The sequence below is a fragment of the Falco rusticolus genome, chromosome Z (assembly GCF_015220075.1).
Source record: "Falco rusticolus isolate bFalRus1 chromosome Z, bFalRus1.pri, whole genome shotgun sequence".
Taxonomy (NCBI): Eukaryota; Metazoa; Chordata; class Aves; order Falconiformes; family Falconidae; genus Falco; species Falco rusticolus.
In genome coordinates, this window is record NC_051210.1 from 72,045,922 (window position 1) to 72,064,260 (window position 18,339).

The window sequence follows — 18,339 nt, forward strand, 5'->3', positions numbered from 1 at the left end:
TCTGTCCACCTTTCCAATGTTCTCACCAACTCTTGAAGCTTGGCATTAGGGTATACTGCAATGAGTGCCTCTTAAGGAAATCGCTTGGGTAACTTTGAAGAACTAATGGACATTCCAGAGACTTCTGCTGCCAATTTCTGGATCCTGCTGTTTCATAACTGTCTTCCGTATGTCCAAGAAGCTCCACAAAACCTGTATCCTTCCAGAGTTTCAACACTTTCTTTCACTGCTGAATTCTGTAGTGTCTGCACAAACTTGCAGCATGCAACCTTATGGAATAAAATCATAGAATCATTTAGGGTCAGAGACTCTTAAGATCATAGAGTCCACTCACTAACCTAAAACTGCCAAGTCCACCACTAAAACATGTCCTTAAGTGCCATATCTATACCTCTTTTAAATATTTCCAGGGATAGTGACTCAACCACTTCCCCAGGGCAGCCTGTTCCAATGCTTGATGGCACTTTTGGAAAGTGATTTTTTCAATATCCAGTCTAAACCTCCCCTGGTGCAACTTGTCACTTGTTACCTGGGAGACGAGACCGACCCCCCTGCCTACACCCTCCTGTCAGGCAGCTGCAGGGAGCCACAAGGTGCCCCCGAGCCTCCTCCTCTCCAGGCTGACCCCCCCCAGTTCCCCCAGCCGCTCCCCATCAGCCTTGTGCCCCAGCCCTGGCACCGGCTTCATTGCTTCTCTTTGAACACACTCCAGCACCTCCGTGTCTGCCTGGTACTTTATAAGATCCTAGTAGCCTTTTAGCCTTATTCTTATTCCTGACTTAAGCAGGCTGGTGATCACGAGCATATAACCAGTCTTCTTTTTCTTCATTATTATGTGAAAGAAATGTATGGAACATGAATAGCAATTTCTGGAGTGTGATTAAAAATCTTCTGGATATTATCTGGTTAACCTTGCTGGAAAGCAGATCAACCCTGATAATGCACAGACAACTACTTCAAGAGGGCACTTTCAGTTTATTTGCATTAATTTTGTGCAAATAGATTTTCACATAGATCTGCAAAAAAAAGAAAAACTATTATTATAACCCCATATGTTTAAATTCTCATTTGCTTCATAACAGCTCCCTAAAACTGCGTTTTTCTGTCATTCTTAGGTCAACAGTTCTTAAATTATTTGGTAAGAGACATTAAAATATAGACATAATTTACTGGGAATTTTTAATCTGCAAATTCGTTTTAGAGTGCTATGTATTCTGTTTTAGAAGAACCTTGTTTTTCTTGAAATGAAAACAGAATTGTGCTGCAAGTTAAATTGATTTCAGATGCTCTTTTACCAAGTGCTAGATTAATTCACAGAAGAGTCATCTTATTCTTCTAATCCATCACATTAATATTTTCACTAAAATAAGAGGAACCAGCCACTGAAGTTACCAAGTGAATGAGCATGGAAAGTTCAAACAACATTGAGTAACGTATGCTTAGAGAAGCATCTTATGCAGATACAATTTTTTATTGTCCTTTGTTGACTTGAGTTTAATCCCTGGGAAGAAAAAAAAAAGAACACTCAGGCAGAAGGAAAATCATGGTTGCAAAATGTAGGCAGCTCCAGGCATAGCCATTTCCCACAGTTGTTCTGTATGTACCTTCTGATGCCAGTGGTCCAGAACATTTATCATTCCATCCTTCCAGTGTAAGTGGTAATGAGCAGCAGACACACTCAGCAGCAGTATCTCATTAAGGGCATCAGTCAGCACAGGTCCAGTTTTAGCTTCATTCAGCATTAGAGTGGTGTGACTCTGCTGTTTGATACTTCATGTTTTTGACAGCAGGAATGTTAAAGTTAAACAAAGCTTGCAAAGTTGTAAGCTTTCTTTGTCTGTGCTTGTTTTCATTGGGACTTGGGGGTTGTCGGTGTGGGGAAGTATGAGATTAAATAGCTGTAATAGTTTGTGAATGCTTGCTTCACACTCAGAAAGCATTTGTGTGATTTAGCTTAGACTGTTCCAGAAACGGTTATAAAAAAAGCTGGTTTGGTTGCCTGTTCTAGTTTACATTCACATCCTTTCTTCCTTATTTTACAACAGTTTTTCCATATAACATGTGAGCTCTTACTCTCTCATTGTCAGCCTCCAGGCTTAGTTTTCTTATGAATATTTATAACCATGATAATCTGTATAAGCAGATTGTGTCTAAAATTTCTAATGTGCTTTGTTTCACTGAGCTTTTCCGGATAGCTGCCTTATCTATTTCAGCAGAGATAGTTACAATAGGGGAAGGGGTTCACTTATTATATTTGAGTTTTGGAAATAATTAGTAAGTTCTTGCAGTAAGTCATCTATTAGAGCTGCGCTCCTCCTTCATAAGTGAAAGAGGAGAAGGTCCCACCTTCTTTATCCAGGAGTGTGGTGGCTAGAGCACTGTCCTGGGAAATCCCAAGTTCTTCATTAGATCTAGCTCAAAGCTGATCAGATAATAATCACTTTTCAGAAAACTGTGTTTTCTTCTGCCTTACTGTACTTTTAATTCTTAATGGCTGAGTCACTCCTCAGCCTTTCCTGTATTTAGTCTATGGTTGGACTTCTGTATAGTATTTAGTGCTAGGTTAATGTTATTAATGATGATTTCATGTTTATTCATCTTCCCTTGTACAATGACTCTGCTTCAAAAGAGTGTATTGACCTCTTGAAGAACTCGCCGCAAAACTTAGTCCTTTCGTTAACACTTAAACTAAAGGTACATCTTATAAGAAAGACAAGGTGAAGGTTATAAGGAAAATCATGATGTACCAAGTTCTGAACAGTGTGGGATTTATTAGTGTAGCATCCCTAGCATCACTCATACATTATGTCTGGAGATGTAGCATTTTCACTGTAAATAATGAGTAGTAAAAATGAAAGAGAACTTGCAAAGAGAGAGGAGGTGAGGACAGAAAGTACTATATTTTGTGTGACAATCTTCAGTTGTAGGCTGTATTCTCATCTTCTGGGAATTTCCAGACATTTTCACATTGCTTCTTCAAAGGTCTGTGTATCTCCAAAGATGTTGAAAGGTGGCTGTGTGCAGTTAGCACCCTGAGGTATGCACTGTAAGCTGTACTCTTCCTTGAGCAACACCTGCAGGAAACCGAGGTGGAAAAAAAGCCTTTGATATGGAAATCTCACATAATGCCTTTAAGTAAGGTGAGTCATACCTGTTCTTTAAGGGAGTCTGAGGGGAAAGAAAGCAGAAATCAACAAAAAAACCTAGTCAAGCAGCAATTTGAGTGGATGAGTTATTCCAAGTGAAGAAGATCTTAAATGTTTTTATAGACTATTTGTACTATTTCTTAAAGACTGGAAAGTCCTTTCTTAATAGGGATTGGCAAATTACAATGTAGTCCTGCTGTCACCTAATAAAAAATTGAATTCATTTGCTAAAAGAGAGAATATGACTTTTTTTTTTCCTACAGAGAAGCTATGCAACTTTAACCTGTACAGGAGGAATCATACAATACTGGTTTTTATATATAGTTGAGACTTACAGTTAAGTTTAAATCTTTCCTTGTAGCTAAGAGTTAAGGATCCTGTATGTTGTTGAATTAGTCAAGTAGGTTTTGCATGGATAGTTTCAGGGGACCTTTTTGGGTTTTTTTGGTCACTGAAAGCAATTCAGATTTTGATTTTAAAAACCAACCCTTTTGCTGAAATTTATCAGCCATTTCTAACTAGAAGTTGACAAAATGTTGTCATCTACACCATTTCTCCTGCTTATGCAGTGACATGGCTGGGTATCACATGTGACTTATGGAACATTGTATGTAGTACGTGACTCCTTTGGCTGAACCTGGTTTTCTAGTAAAAGTCTGACATCTGCAAAATTTGCTCCCACAACACACACAAATTTCTGAGTATTGCTGCTTGAATTTCATCCAGTCTGTTAGCTGAATCTCTTATCAACATTCTTTCTATTTTTTCTTAGACTATCCTGGGTACACTTTCAGCACTACCTTCATTTCTGTTCCTAAGGACTGCAGCACTACACCTACCTGGGTTATATCTCTTCCTCAAAAATGTATGGAAACCCTCAGGGTTCAAGTACGTCCTTTTTCTCTTCTGCTACTTGTGGAGTGTGCTGTGCTCAGCAGTTATGACGGAAGAGTATGGGGAGCCAGGCTGTTCTCAGACACCACTAGGCTGCAGACCATACACATCGCTTCTCGGGTATTCCTGTACTGGTTGGGATTCTAGTCAAGATTTCCATTCCTGGACAACAGGGTGCCTGGAATTTCTCAGCAAATCTGAAATCACTTGCAACATTTTGCTAAGTCAAGTTAAAGCAAGGTGAGATTATTTTACTTCAGGATGAAAATCTTAACAGAGACAATCATTATTTGGAGAGACATAAAAGCAGAAGTAGAACCATATTTTATAGCTGCCTGTATGTTGGTGTAGCTCCAAGCAGTTCTTCACCTCTGCTTCATCTAACTAAAAATACTTGACACCACAGGGATACCAGTCCTTAGATGACACCCTTCGAGGTTAGATTGTTGCACTGGAGGGGACTGGTCACTGAGGAGAGAGTTTTGTCTGCAGAATCCTCTTGCAACCTGGCATTGATTTTCACAACCTGAATCTCTTCTGAGAATTTCCTGTGGTACTTAGCCTCATGCTTAACCAGGACTCCAAACTTTTCTCTGAGGGTTGCTCACTGTTGCAGTCTGTATGGCTTTAAACATTTTCACCTCCAGTCCTATCACCTGTCCAGACAATAAACAAAACTCTTTGCTAGATGTGAACACAAAGCCTGACAGCTGGTGTGATGTTTTATTTGGCCATAAAGAAATCACTTAACCTACAGTCTGAACCAGCGTTTTTTTTGTTCAGATAACTGGGGAAGGTTTTTCTCAGCACAAAACCCTTAAAAATGTAGATACTCAGAACTGCACTTCATAGAAAAAAGAATGCTGAAAACCGTGCAAATGCACACTCTTATAGAGGTGACTATTGCAGTAACTGAACAAAGATTGAGGGAGGCAGCAGGAGTGATGCTGTAGCTTGGGTTAGCCGAGCTAGGGTAGAGGTAAAGGTTATAGCAGTGATAGTCCAACCCCCCCAACTCCCAAACAAACAAAAGCGAATACATCACCCACTTTCTTTTCTTTGTTTCTACTCACAAATTGTATTCTTCTGTGTAGACAAGAGGCTATTTTTCCATGCAGCTTATTCTTCAAGATTAAGATACAAAAATGTATGCCTTTCTTTGAGTCCTTTGGCTTGCTGGGAAGGCAACTTTCTTTACTGATTACTTTTTTTTTTTTTGTACTAGTTGACGTATCTACAGGGTGGAGTCTCTTTGTGTGGGTGCACAGGATGACACTGGCAAGTGATTTGTGTTGGTAATCACAAAGGAGGCTGTTATTCTTGGGGCCTTTATTGTGATAGTATATGGATAGTAAAAATTAAGAGGTTATATGTTTATTGGAATTTATTTACATTTTTTTCAATCTTCTCTTACATTCAGCTATTTTTTTATGCTGTTTGCTTTGTGAGGGTCAAAAATCTTGTGATTTTGTCCTTCAAAAGTAGTACTTTCAGCATCCTTTAAAATGCAAATGCTAGTTCATGCAGAAAGAAATCTACTTACAACTATTTTTATTTATTTGTTTGTTTATTATGTTCTAAATCTACAGTATAGAATACATGACATTCTGCATAGGATATTAATTCAGCTGTGTACAGTATTCTTTAAAAGGTGGTCCAGGGAGGTACAGGTTTCCATCTAGCAGAACGAACCTGACTGGGTTAGGTTTGTAGGTTTGTGTGCTTCTTGGTGGTGGGTGCCTGATCCTGGCTGCAATCCTCAGCTGGTACTGCAGTGGTGTGCTAACTGGTCACAGTGTATGTCAACTAATGGAGCTACTGTGTACTGCACACTTGTGCACTGTGGGTCAGTTCTAGATGTGTGATGTGGCTTCTGTAATTTTGATTATTCATGTGGCATATTTCAATTTTATATGTAATGTGTTACCTGTACCAGCATTTCTTTCTCTAGGCATCTTTTAGACTGACCTCAGAGAAACCATTTCTGAAAATCTGTGCATCTTCTTTTGCACATAAACAATAAACCAAAATATCAATCACCTTTACAGTGAGAGGTGTATTATATACATCATTAATAGTCCAATGGTGCCACATTTTGTAGACATGCAAGATGCTGTGGTACATTCTGGTTGCACTTGGGTTTTCTAAAGCACATTCGTGACAAAGTTGTAACATATCTGCTGGTAATGAACATGAGATTTGGGACCTAGCTACCAGGTCACCCATTCTTCAAGGGAACAGTTGTCTGGGTAACTAACTGTCCCTCAACTCTTCGTAGTGCTGGGAGGTGGAGGTAGTGCTGGGTAACTGCCTCCTGCCACACAGTAGTGGGGGAAATGCTGGATGGGCTGTAAGTGCTTTGAGGCAGGAGCTGTCCTGGCCTGCAGATGTGCCCCATCTGGAATAAGGACATCATTTTCTGTCAGTGGGATGCCAAAGGACTACTGCAGTTATCTGTAATAGCAACAAATGCTCCTGATCTTTCCTAGGATTCAGGGAATCCCAGCACTGTAGAAGTGTTTCTCTGGCTCCTGGGTTAGAAAAATGCCACCAGTTGCTGTGAAACCGGCATCTCTCACTTCTTTTTGGCGCCTAGGGGGTATTTCCATCTCCGGTGTTGCCCTGGCAATGCAGTCAGACAGTGTTCAAAGCTAGAGTGAGTGGAGAGTAATTGGCCCCACTGAGCGCTGTGCAAGTTGCTGGAGAGCAAAGTCTTCTTCCCGAAAAGCTTTAGATACACAGATCCCAAAATTATAGTGGAAGCACCAAGTGCCTTGGCTGTCAGTCGGGCCAGATGACAGCAGCTGAGGAGCCCATGGCCGCCTGCCTGGCTTGTATTTATGTGACACCTACTGGTGAAGTGTCCCCATTCCGCGGGGATATTTTCCACGCAGAGAACAAACCATTCCTGGATATGCCCCGGCACTGAGTTAATGTGCCATCCTGCTGAGAGTAGGAGCTGCCTGTGAAGAAATCATACCCCTTATCTTAAACTTACAAACTGGTGTTGTTAGGGAGTTTAGAGCAAAACCACAGAGAGAAATTCTTCGAAAATGGCATCCCCAATTCAGCTTTTGTAGCTTGGCTCTGTCTCACACCTTAATCCCTGGTTTTTGAGCAGTGGTAGCTTTTGGATGCATGTTTAATCCATCTGGAGGGGTATTCAGAACTTCACTGGACAGGGCCCTTAGAAGGCTGGTATCACTTTGGAGTTGGACCCGCTGTGGGTCATGTAGGTGGCAGCCAGAAGTCCCTTCCAACCTGTATCATCCTCTCATTCTGTGATGCTACCATTCTGTCTGCAAGTGTTACAGCCATAGGCTTCAAATCAAGCTTGAAAATATTTTCAGGTCAGCATGGCTTCTTACTCTTCCAGATACCCTCAGCTTTTTCAAACAGCAGCAGCAGCGGAGGGAGAGATGGGAACAAAGTCATATGGCTGTCAGAAAGGTTTCTCGGCGCTCTGTCAGCAAGGAGCGATGGGTGGAGACGCTTGTGGTTGCAGACAGTAAGATGGTTGGATATCATGGAAGTGACCATGTGGAATCATATATCCTCACTATAATGAATATGGTATGTACAATATTTCCTTTTTTTAGACAGATGAATGAGGCAGGTTTTAACTTGATCATATTACTGATCTCCTTGAAAAAAAGTCTGCACATTGTTCACTGAAAGAAATGTATCATTTATAATATTCATTTAAACTCCATGTTTTAAAGCATTTTTTACCTTATGTTTTGCATAGGCTTAATTTTTCTCTGAATTTTAAGTGAGAGAAGTTTCATAGCTATAAATGCTAGCACTGATTTTCTTTCCACTGAAATTCTCTGTCTGACCTGGAACCTGTTGCTCATTGGTGATTTCAGATCGGTAGCTACAGCAACAGCGAGAAATTCTACAGTTTTAAACATATGGATTCTTTCTCATATCCGTGGATGAAAGGCACACAGGAGCCCACTGGTAATTGTAGTAACGTAGCAAGAGCTAAAATGTCAGTGTTACTGTTTTGGTCAGAAATCCAAACAGCACCATATGAAGAAAGTTAACTCTATCGCAGTTAAAACCAGTACAACTCATTTTTCCATATAAGTGTCTTGCCTATAGTACAAAGTCCACATTGAAAAAATAACAGTTTAACTTTCAATGTTTTCCAGTGTGGCAGGTTTCAAAATACAAGTTGATCTGGGAAAAGCAATAGCGTTTCATGAGACTGCCCACAGATATGTATTGTTGTTATGAGTATCATAGTAGATATTGACCTTGGAGAGTCTACTGAGGATGTCTTCTATGTTATCATGGTACGTGTGTAATATATATGAAATTAATCACAGTGTAACTCTAGCCATGGTAACCAATGTGTCCCTTATGTTTATACAGTATGTTACCAACTGAGCAGTCTGACTAGCTACTGAAGCAGTGAGCCTGATTAAACAGACACAAAACTGATTTGGGCATATGAGTTTTTGTCCACATAGGGAAAATATGTGGAATAAACCCCTGTCGTGATCAGATTCAGGAACAAAGAAGCCTTAACATTTTCTCTGTGGTCTGTACCCGAGATATTAGGATTGCTCACAATGATTCAATTTTAAGCCTAGTGCCTTGAAAAAGACACATATCTAAATCAGACCTTTGTAAACACGATTTCCACTTCGTTTTAGCAATTTCTCCTTTAACAGTCTTCTCTAAAATGGTTTTAACCCAAACAAAACCCATTTTGTACATTCACATTTCTTGTGATATATGGCATAGCTCACATATAGATAGGTTATGATTGTCTTCAGTTCTGATTCCCTTTCCTCCTACCTAATTCCGTGTCGTGATGAAGTTTATGACATTTAGGTCAGATTTTTGCTGAGTTCAGTTCTTGCTCCTTTTTCATGTGGATTCCTTTTTAATAGATTATCTTTGCTTTTGTTCTTACCATCCTCTTATGTGCTGTGACAATGCAAGAATATCCATCATTTAACTGATTTCTCTTTGCCTAGAATTGACTAATTTTTGCTTTGTTGTGGCAGAAGCTAATTCCTATCAAATCAAAATGGAATGGTTTTATATGCTGGGTTTTTTGCAGACTGAGTGGACCTCACTATCAGTGTTACATGACTCTAGATGTTGTGTTCTTTTTTGCTAGTGTTTTTTAAGAATGCTGAAGTTCTTCAAAGGGAAATGGACATAAAATAACCTACCATGTGCTTTTGTTCTTTAGCTTAGTAACTTTTGCCATATCCTATGTCATCACTCATTTGGCAGAGCTGCCCTTTGCAGTAGTTCTAACATTTGTTGCATTTCAGTAAACTTTCAATGAAGTACATTGAGAATTTGAAAAACAAAACAACAGCCTCACCCCAAGATGAAGAGCATGCTTGAAGTAAACGTATTTTCTCTCTAAAGTCCTGTTCTGTTATAGAGCTAATCTCATACCTCCTGGCTCTGGCACAGGTCACAGGGTTGTTCCACGATCCAAGCATTGGCAATGCCATTCACATTGTCCTGGTCCGGCTCATCCTTTTTGAGGAGGAGGAGGTAAGGTTTCTATTTCCCTCAAAATGTCACTGATAAAACTTGGGAGTTCAATGCATTGAGCTATAATTATAAAGAGGAACGTTTATTTGCTTACAATAATGTGTTCATATTACTTTTCTATTAATCTTTGGCATGTCTCTTTTTGGAATAAATGCTGCCCTGGATAGCAAAGTATTTAGGTGATGACTTCAGATATTTCTGCATAAAATCACCTGTGAAAATGTAATTAAAACTGTCAGATTAGGAATGGGGAAATGGAATCTCCCCAGTGTCAAAAGAACATGGGATGCCAAGGAAGACTGAGGAAGAGAAGTTACGCATCATCACGCAGAATCTAGTTACATAGCATTACCTGAAATATATTACAAAGTGTAATTCTGGAGTATTTGCTAGTCTCTGAAAAAGTAAATCTGTTACTGCAGCTCAAGCATACGTTTCGTGTCATGTTAAGAAGGGGGGTTTCCTTGAACCTTTTGTATTTGATCAGCCTGGGAGTATCCCAAGAAAGATGAGACCCTTGTGTCTGACCAGCCTGTCTGCTACCTGCGGTTTGACAGCCCACCGTATCGGAGGGTCATTCGACTAAGCTATTCAGGGACCCCTGCTGACAGCACCAGAGTCACATCCCTTACAACAATGGCTCAAATCTCCAGAGACTTAAACAAAATGAACTTCTGCTGAAGATTTTTATTACACAAAATGCAAGTTTGAGACAGAATAACGTTCAAAGGTTGCCACCGATAATACACTGACTGCAAAACAAGCTTAAAACATTACATTTAATAACAGCTAGCGTGAGTTTGTCATAGAATAAAGTTCTTACCCAATGGGCGTCCCTATGGGAGAGAAGACAGGTGCAGCCCAGCAGCTGACCCCAGAAGTTACGGTGGAGTCTTCCCTAACTTCTCCCCTCACTTGTCCACTTTTTATACTTCATAGTATGTTGCATATTTGTTTATCATACACAGGATAGGTTACAAGTTTCTTGCTTCTAATCTAAATTAGTACTTCTCCTCAGATAGCACTGCTCAAGTTTTTCACCAACTATGCATGCTCCCCAAGTGGGGTTTTACACTGTTTTGGGGGGGCTATTTCAGTCGGAGGTCACGATCTCCTGCTACCACAAATACCGTTGTCCTACTTTGGACTAATTTTCTTTTGATGTATGGGGATTGCAACACCTTATCAGCTTGTCTTCTCTGGTGGCCAGAACTTCCTTGCTTGAATGTCCCTTTTTTAGATAATAGTGTTCTTTTCACCATCTGTTCTTTGTCACTCATCCTTCCCAAGGCTGACTGCCTTGATGAGAACTCCCTTCATCTGCAACAACTTTAGAGAGTGGGTCAGCTTGACCTAACTTTATGCACCAGTTCTCCTAATTTTGTAGTGATTTTTAAAAATCTGTGCATAACATAGCTAGCTCTGACTGCAGGAGCATATTAAGTGGGTTATCTCAGTGGCTTATGATTTCTAAGTACAAGCTGGGTGGTCTCAATGCCGTTGAAGGCAGTGAACCAAGCCATGGGGCCAGGGTGTGTCTTCTGAAATAACTACTAGAATAGAGTCCATGCTCTAGGATAGAGTGTAAGAATATGCAGGCCAAAACCTGTGTTTCACATCTTGATCAGGACAGTTAGGACCTGAAGTCCATGGTGACCTCCAATTACATTTACTTGCTAAATTTCTGTGGCTATTTTGGTAATAAAACATGGATTACTGTTCAGTTGAGCATGGCAATGCTGGAAGCAGCAGTATTTGGTATCTTCCAAAAATTGGTTTTGATTTACCCAGAAATTACTACCTGGTAACAGATGCTTTGTAAAAAGTTTACATAAGTAGAGTAAACTGAGACAAGATACCCTGAGTGTCCAAGACCAGAAAGGAGAAACTATGTTTTTGAATGAGTTGATTTTGCATACTTTGTATTTCAGAAAAAATTCAGTAACTTGCATGTATACTATATAATAATAAGATGAGGAAGAAACATCTATGACTACTTTTTTCTCTTTGGAATTGAAAAATAATATGGAAGAAATACACCTTCAGAAGCGTAATTGTGCCCTGAATGTAACGTTGTTCATATAACAACAGGTGATAAATTTGAGCTTCGAGTCCCACACTAAGTAGTCTTTACCTTCTCTTTAGAGGAAGACTTGGTTTCAGGAGGGTACAGATCGGTTTGCTTGAAAATTTCGATTCAGTGATGCTCACTTACCAAAAATATGTACATTTCTGCATTTAATTTTTCCTTTTGCTGCACCAATTACAAAAAATCAATGTTTTAACTTAATATTCAATATGTTCAATAAATAGATGTCATTGCTCCTAATGATGGCTCTAGCTTTAGGTAAAAGCGTAATCAATTGCATTTCAAGGATTACCCAGCTTCACATCAGACACCCCTGATGTATTATTGCAGTGCAGTGTCATCTTCACAGTATTTTCCTTCATTTCCTATTAGCAAGGCTTGAAGATAGTTCACCATGCTGATAAGACACTAGCCAGCTTCTGCAAATGGCAGAAGAGTGTCAATCCCAAGAGTGATGTCAACCCTACACACCATGACGTAGCCGTCCTTCTAACCAGGTATGACAGCAGTTCAGTGGATGTGATTGACTATTGTTTAGTTGCATTTTTTTGGAGATGATATTTTTTATATAGTATCATGCCATCATTTAGTTCATCCTGCATGGTATCCAGTAAAGTGATCTGATGAAGATCTGCTGTTTCTGAAACACAGTGGTAATGCAAAAGTAACCTAGTGTAGGTGTGTCTAGCACTGATACAGGCAGAGAATATGAGCTATATTATGAAAACATGGTTAAACTTAGATCTGCTGTAACTTTTAAGGGGATTGGTTTTCATTTGTTTTCAAAGTACATATAGCACTTTATGTATGCATATGAGTGTTTTATTGGAGATGCATCTTTGTCAGGAAATTGAGTTCCGTATGTCCCAAGAGATTAGCAAGCTGCAGAGTTCAGGTCATTTTCCCTCCATAATCCTATCTCATTTTGCGCTCAGTCACTTCTGTATTCTTCTTTGAGATAATATACCAAAACAATGTAGCCTATAGATGGACAACTCCATATTGGCAAATCCTCAAGTAATACACAGGTGCAGCTCAGAGTGGACCAGCGTTTTGCAAACACAGTGCCTTTTATTTTTAAGCTTTAAAGTGTATGATTTTTAAATATTATCTCTGTATTTAAGGAGACACAAAATATATTTTTTTATGTGTGAGCAAAGGGGGCACAGAAAACTTGAAAGGTGATTCCTGAGCTAACACAAGGTGTTTGTGGCAGGGCACAATGCAGAACTTCTACAGGTCTGTAAAAATCGATCCTATCTGCACACAACTGAGAGAAAAGTTTGGCTCAAAGGTCTGCAAAAGAAGTCTTAAGTTAAAGTCTGTCAGGTAAAAAAAACACAAAAACCAAACACAAAAAAAACCCAACCTCAAGTGGTGCAGTAAAGAAGAGAGTCAAGAAATCTTAAGAATGTGAAAAAGAAGTCTCACTTCTTTTTCACTCACAAAAGAAGTGCTGCGTGGTTTACCTCTCTGAATAAACAAGCTTCAAACAGTTCAACAGATTGAAGCTGAGGTATGATGACTTTAATAAACCATACCTCAAAATGCCATCAGAGGTGGAGGTTCTAAAACCTTTGTTCGATGCGAGTTGACAATAAATTTAGGTGTCTATATACGGTAGTGTACAGCAGCAGCATTCGTTATATACAGCAGCCAAACAAATATTGACTACAAATTATAGCAGTGTAATATGAGAGTAGCAGAACAAGTGCATGTTGTTGCTGCAAATATGTTTGTGAAAATGTTAACACTATGCTTTGCTTAAAATGCAAATTAGCACTAACATGTTATAAGAAGGAGACTTACCACCCAGTGTAAGTGACACTCTACAGATAGCTCTTTTAATGGCATGTCTCTTTTGTAATTCTAGAAAGGATATTTGTGCTGGCATGAATCGTCCATGTGAAACCTTAGGTTTGTCTCATCTGTCAGGCATGTGTCAACCTCACAGAAGCTGTAACATCAATGAAGATTCTGGCCTTCCGTTGGCTTTCACTATTGCTCATGAACTTGGGCACAGGTATAGTTGAAAGTGAAGGGGGGACCTAGCTGAGTTTAATTTATTATTTGTAGGTTAATACTCAAATTGCAAGACAGAAATAAAATGAGGAGTTAGTTAATGTGTCTGTTATTAAAATCAAAACTGTGTTTGTTTTTTCTAAGCAAAAGATATTATTGAACCTTTGACTTCTGTTTGTATTTACAGCTCTTCAGTCTGCCCCCTTTAAGAGTCTGCTAGGGCAGTATATCAGGATGAAGTAAGAAATACAAAGAAGCATGACTTTATCATGCAAATTTTTCTGAACAAATCCTGAATTATGATGCAGTTACTTTACATGATCTCCAAATCCAAATAATTTACATAAAACATACCTGTTTCATTATATCAAGGTGTTTCAATATTGCAGATCAGCTATAAGACATTTTTAATTCAGTCGGACTTCACAGAAATAGCAAATACTTGTTCTCCTTTCTGGTTAACTAATAGTCACTTTTGGGCATTTCTTAATAACTTATATATTCTGTATATTAATATTGCTGTTGTGGATACACTTACGTCAAATCAACTAAAGTTCCTGGCCATTCAGTTTCAGACATGGCTAAATTTCTTTTAAGATTAGGTATTTTTGCTTGAACTAAATTTCTCAGTATTTCAATTTCTGAGGGTGTTTTTTTTGGTTAGTTGGGTTATTAAACTCACCTGAAGAAATTCCAATTTTTTAATCTGTTTTGACACTGAACTGTTCTCCTGAGAGCACAGCATTATCTCATGGATGCTCTGGTTTGGCTGTAATGTCTGCACTTTCCAGCTGCACCATGGCGCTTGGCTAGGTGACATGTTCACTGCTGTTACCTACAAGCGTATTACCATTTTTGCACTCCCAACCACCAACAGGATGAAGTCTGTATTTCCTGATGCGATATTATGTTAATATTAATATTAATCTGATACAAAGATTATTCAAGTGTCGATCCTGTCACCCATTAGTTGACTTTTCTTTATTTGACCTCTCAGTTGCCAGAAGGGAGACAGTGTAAATAAATAATGCTGAAATCATTACATTGTGTCTGGGTGCTGTGGGTTTAGTCACTTGGTCCCCGCAGCCTCTTGCTGACATGGAGTTTTTTTTCATTAATACTAGTAATCAGAAGACATTTCTTCCCCATAGAGCCATGTGTGACCTTCTCCTGGTCTAGCCCAGGTGGCTGGTAATTCACTCTCCTTTGGATGCTGTGAGACAGAGCCTATACGTGCCTGTGCAGGAGTGGTGCAGGGCCTTGCCCATAAGGATTATCTCCACAAAGAAAACTGAATACAGCAGGGTTTGTTGTTAACATGGAACCATTCTTCCCTCAAGCCAGGTTACAGTACCTATGTTAAAAGGTTCAAGTATGGACAATAAAAGTCTGTAGGAACAGGTGAACAAAAAATGGGAAGAAAGCCATGCACCCGTTCCTTACATGAGTGCCAAAAGTCAACTCTTCCCCATACTGTCCCTGTAGATGTTTGCAGTCCCCTGTGTCAACAGATGCTGTTCATGGAAACGAGCCTGTCGGCGAGGGGACACACTTGCTTTTTATGCCTCAGACCCATTATCGGAGTTGATTCTGGTTGAAATCATGCTCTGATTTTGAAACATTTGGGTTACGGTATGATTACAATCTCCAGAAACAAAGTCTTAAGTAGTTTGCACTCACTTTGATCCATCACTAAATCATTATATCACTGAAATCTGAGACAATTTTCACTGCTCTTTCACAAAATGGCTTACATGCCTTCGGATATTAACAGTGTAGTTGTCAGCATCTTTGTATACCAATATCTTTGTATGTTGTTTCAGATAATCTCCTTCACAAAGAGGTGACATAGAGGCATGTATGTTTAGTTGGTTGAATTCTCACCCAAAGATTTTTACATTTGTGTCTGTTACAAGCTGTTGAATAAAGAAAATAAATAAAGTCAGAGAAGCTGGAGAGAACCTGCTATGGAGATAGATTTGTATGGCATAGGTTAAGAAAACTAAATAGGAAGAAGGAATTGAGGTTGGAGGCAAATTCACTGGATGTTCAATAATTTTGAAAACGGTATCTCTGTTTCAGTCTATCAAAAGAGATCAAAAAACCCCAAGCAATAGAGATGTGATTGTAAGAGAGCATAAACCAGAATGTAACAAAGCTTGATCTTCATTAAAGGGGTACAAGTCTGAAATAACTGGCATCTAAGAGCTAGGAAGCACTTTTAGCTCTAGCACCTTTAACATAACTTTGAGGTTGAAACCATGACTCCTGGCCCAACTGTGCGATAGTGTTTTGCCTGCCTTAACAATACCCCCGAGTAGTCTCTGTCAGTCTGTTCATATCGTTGTACATAAGAGACATGTTTGAAAGCCTGTTGAAATGTAGATTTTTTTTTGGTAGATTTTGGGTCAGATCTTCTATATCTTATATAGCAAAGAAGTATCTACAGCCAGGAGAGGAAGCAACCTCATAATCTTTTCAAGCACAGTGTGGAACCCATAAGTAGGTGTTGTGGTACAACCAATCTGCTGGAATTATTAGATGTTGTGTTTTTATCTCCAGTTTTGGTATCCAGCACGATGGAAAAGAGAATGACTGTGAGCCTGTTGGAAAGCGCCCATATATTATGTCCCGACAGTTGCAATATGATCCTACGCCACTCACCTGGTCGCAATGCAGCAAGGAATACATCACACGTTTCCTAGAGTGAGTGATCAGGTTGTAGCATTTCCCTGAAATGAGTACAACTGTGTGTAAGATGTTTATGTGGAGTTTAAAGTAAATCCTGTATTATTATATTACTAAATGTAGGGTTTTGTAGTGTGCTTAATTCCCACGAAGGGCATGCCCGAAGCTTATTCCTCACTTAGTATTTGGGAAAAGCTCCATTATATCCTTGTTTTCTGAAAGTGAACTCGAGTCTTGCCATGCTGGCTCAGATTTGGTGCAACCTGCAGCTCTGCAGTTTTCAGGGAGAAAGAAGCCTCTCCATCAAGGACTCTGATGGAAAATCATGAGACTTTGCCCTTGGCCACAATGACATGTGCTTGAATTCAATGACTTGTTCAAATTCATTATGTTCTTTTTAAGAGCAGCAATATCGTATAACTTCAGCCAGAGGCTGTGGAGTGCTCTGAAGCTACCCTGCAAACCATAATGACGTTGTGATGTTTCTACTTTGACAGGCTATATTTTGCCTTTGTAAACCCTCCTTACTAGATGGAGTGCTGTTTGTTAGTGGCACGTCAGCATAACCTAGCTGGAATCTATTATTTCCAAAGGCCGTATGCAAAATTACTATTAAGAATTAGATATTGGAAGTCTATAGGAGTGTCAAAAAAGTGTGCTTGAGGTTTTTTTAATATGCATATTTTTGTCTTTTAGCCGTGGATGGGGATTCTGTCTGGATGATATCCCCCAAAAAGAAGTGTTAAAGTCCCCAGTCATCGCTCCTGGAGTGATTTATGATGTGCATCACCAGTGCCAGCTTCAGTATGGTTCTAATGCTACTTTTTGTGAAGACATGGACGTAAGTACTGTTTGTTTTTCTTCATTCTCCTAATAAGAACTTGAGCTTCTCAAACAGTGAGGGAATGCAGTCAGTGAACCTCAGTTGCTAACTACAAATGCAGCATGTTTGGAGTTTCATAGGCTAGATGTGCAGTGCAGGCATTGCCTGTTTTAATTCTGTTCTGCAGATTTTGGAAGTGAGTTGTTGCACTGTTTGCCTTGTCTTTTGCAAGACCTTTACTGAATCTCACCCTATATCTGTTGTTAAATGCCTGTCCTTCAGCAGTGGGGTAATTTTGCTTTCAATGTTGTAGTCCTGATTTTAGATAAATTATCAATGCAGCTTAAATCCCGTTTTAAAAGATACTTCAAACTTAGAGCTTTCAATTGACCAAGTCATTCTGGGAACAAATCTTCAGTTCCAGGTTTTCTGAAGAAATCATGGTTGTGCTCTCTTCCCATATGTCCTGATTTTTTGCACTCTTAATGGTCTAACTAATTAAAGGAAATGTCAGTCCATGCACCTTGAAGAATCTTTATTTTCCCATCAAACCTCAGGTTTTTATGTGACAGTGCATAACTTACAAAGTACCCTGGGGTCTGTCTCGCAGCACAGTGAAACAGTGTTGTGTGGGGGGTGCACAGGTGCAGCATATTTACAGCAGCACAACTCTCTACAAGAGCTAGGAGTTACTGCAGAGAAACAGGTTATATTAGCTAAGGTGCAGTGGTATGGTATTTTAACAGCACCTAGCATGTTCAGAGCTATTTGGCTTTGTACAGCACTTTTCTGCATAAGCAGTTCAGAAGTATTGGTTTCAAGTGCTAATCTAGCTAAGTAATCGCTAATTTTTGTAGTGTTTTGAGCAGTAACATGCAGCAGACATTGCAGACAGCATCCAGCTGGATCACCCTGTTAAACACAGCTGTGGTAGAAGTAGTGTTATGGCTGTCGGCAGTGCTGAAGTGTTTTTTAGGCAAGGTATTGCACACAGCTGTGGGCTGGGGACTGTCGATGTTGACTATTTATTCCATTCGGATAATTATGTGTATCCTCATCTACCCTTCTGTTAGGGAGGTTATTTCTGATTAATCTTCTGAGCCTTAATAGGTAACATGATTACCAATGCTGAACTGCAGCTACTGAAT

At 39.5% G+C, this 18,339-nt stretch overlaps 1 protein-coding gene across 2 annotated transcripts in view; it reads left to right on the forward strand.

Moving 5' to 3' along the window:
• Positions 1–18,339, forward strand: part of ADAMTS12 (ADAM metallopeptidase with thrombospondin type 1 motif 12) — a 162,359-nt gene that overhangs the window by 78,929 nt on the left and 65,091 nt on the right. For both annotated transcript variants that reach the window (XM_037374179.1, XM_037374178.1), the window contains exons 4-9: positions 7,417–7,613; positions 9,486–9,569; positions 12,031–12,155; positions 13,532–13,681; positions 16,243–16,386; positions 17,065–17,209. In XM_037374179.1, coding sequence (XP_037230076.1) covers positions 7,417–7,613; positions 9,486–9,569; positions 12,031–12,155; positions 13,532–13,681; positions 16,243–16,386; positions 17,065–17,209 — 845 coding nt within the window. The remainder of the gene's footprint in view (positions 1–7,416; positions 7,614–9,485; positions 9,570–12,030; positions 12,156–13,531; positions 13,682–16,242; positions 16,387–17,064; positions 17,210–18,339) is intronic.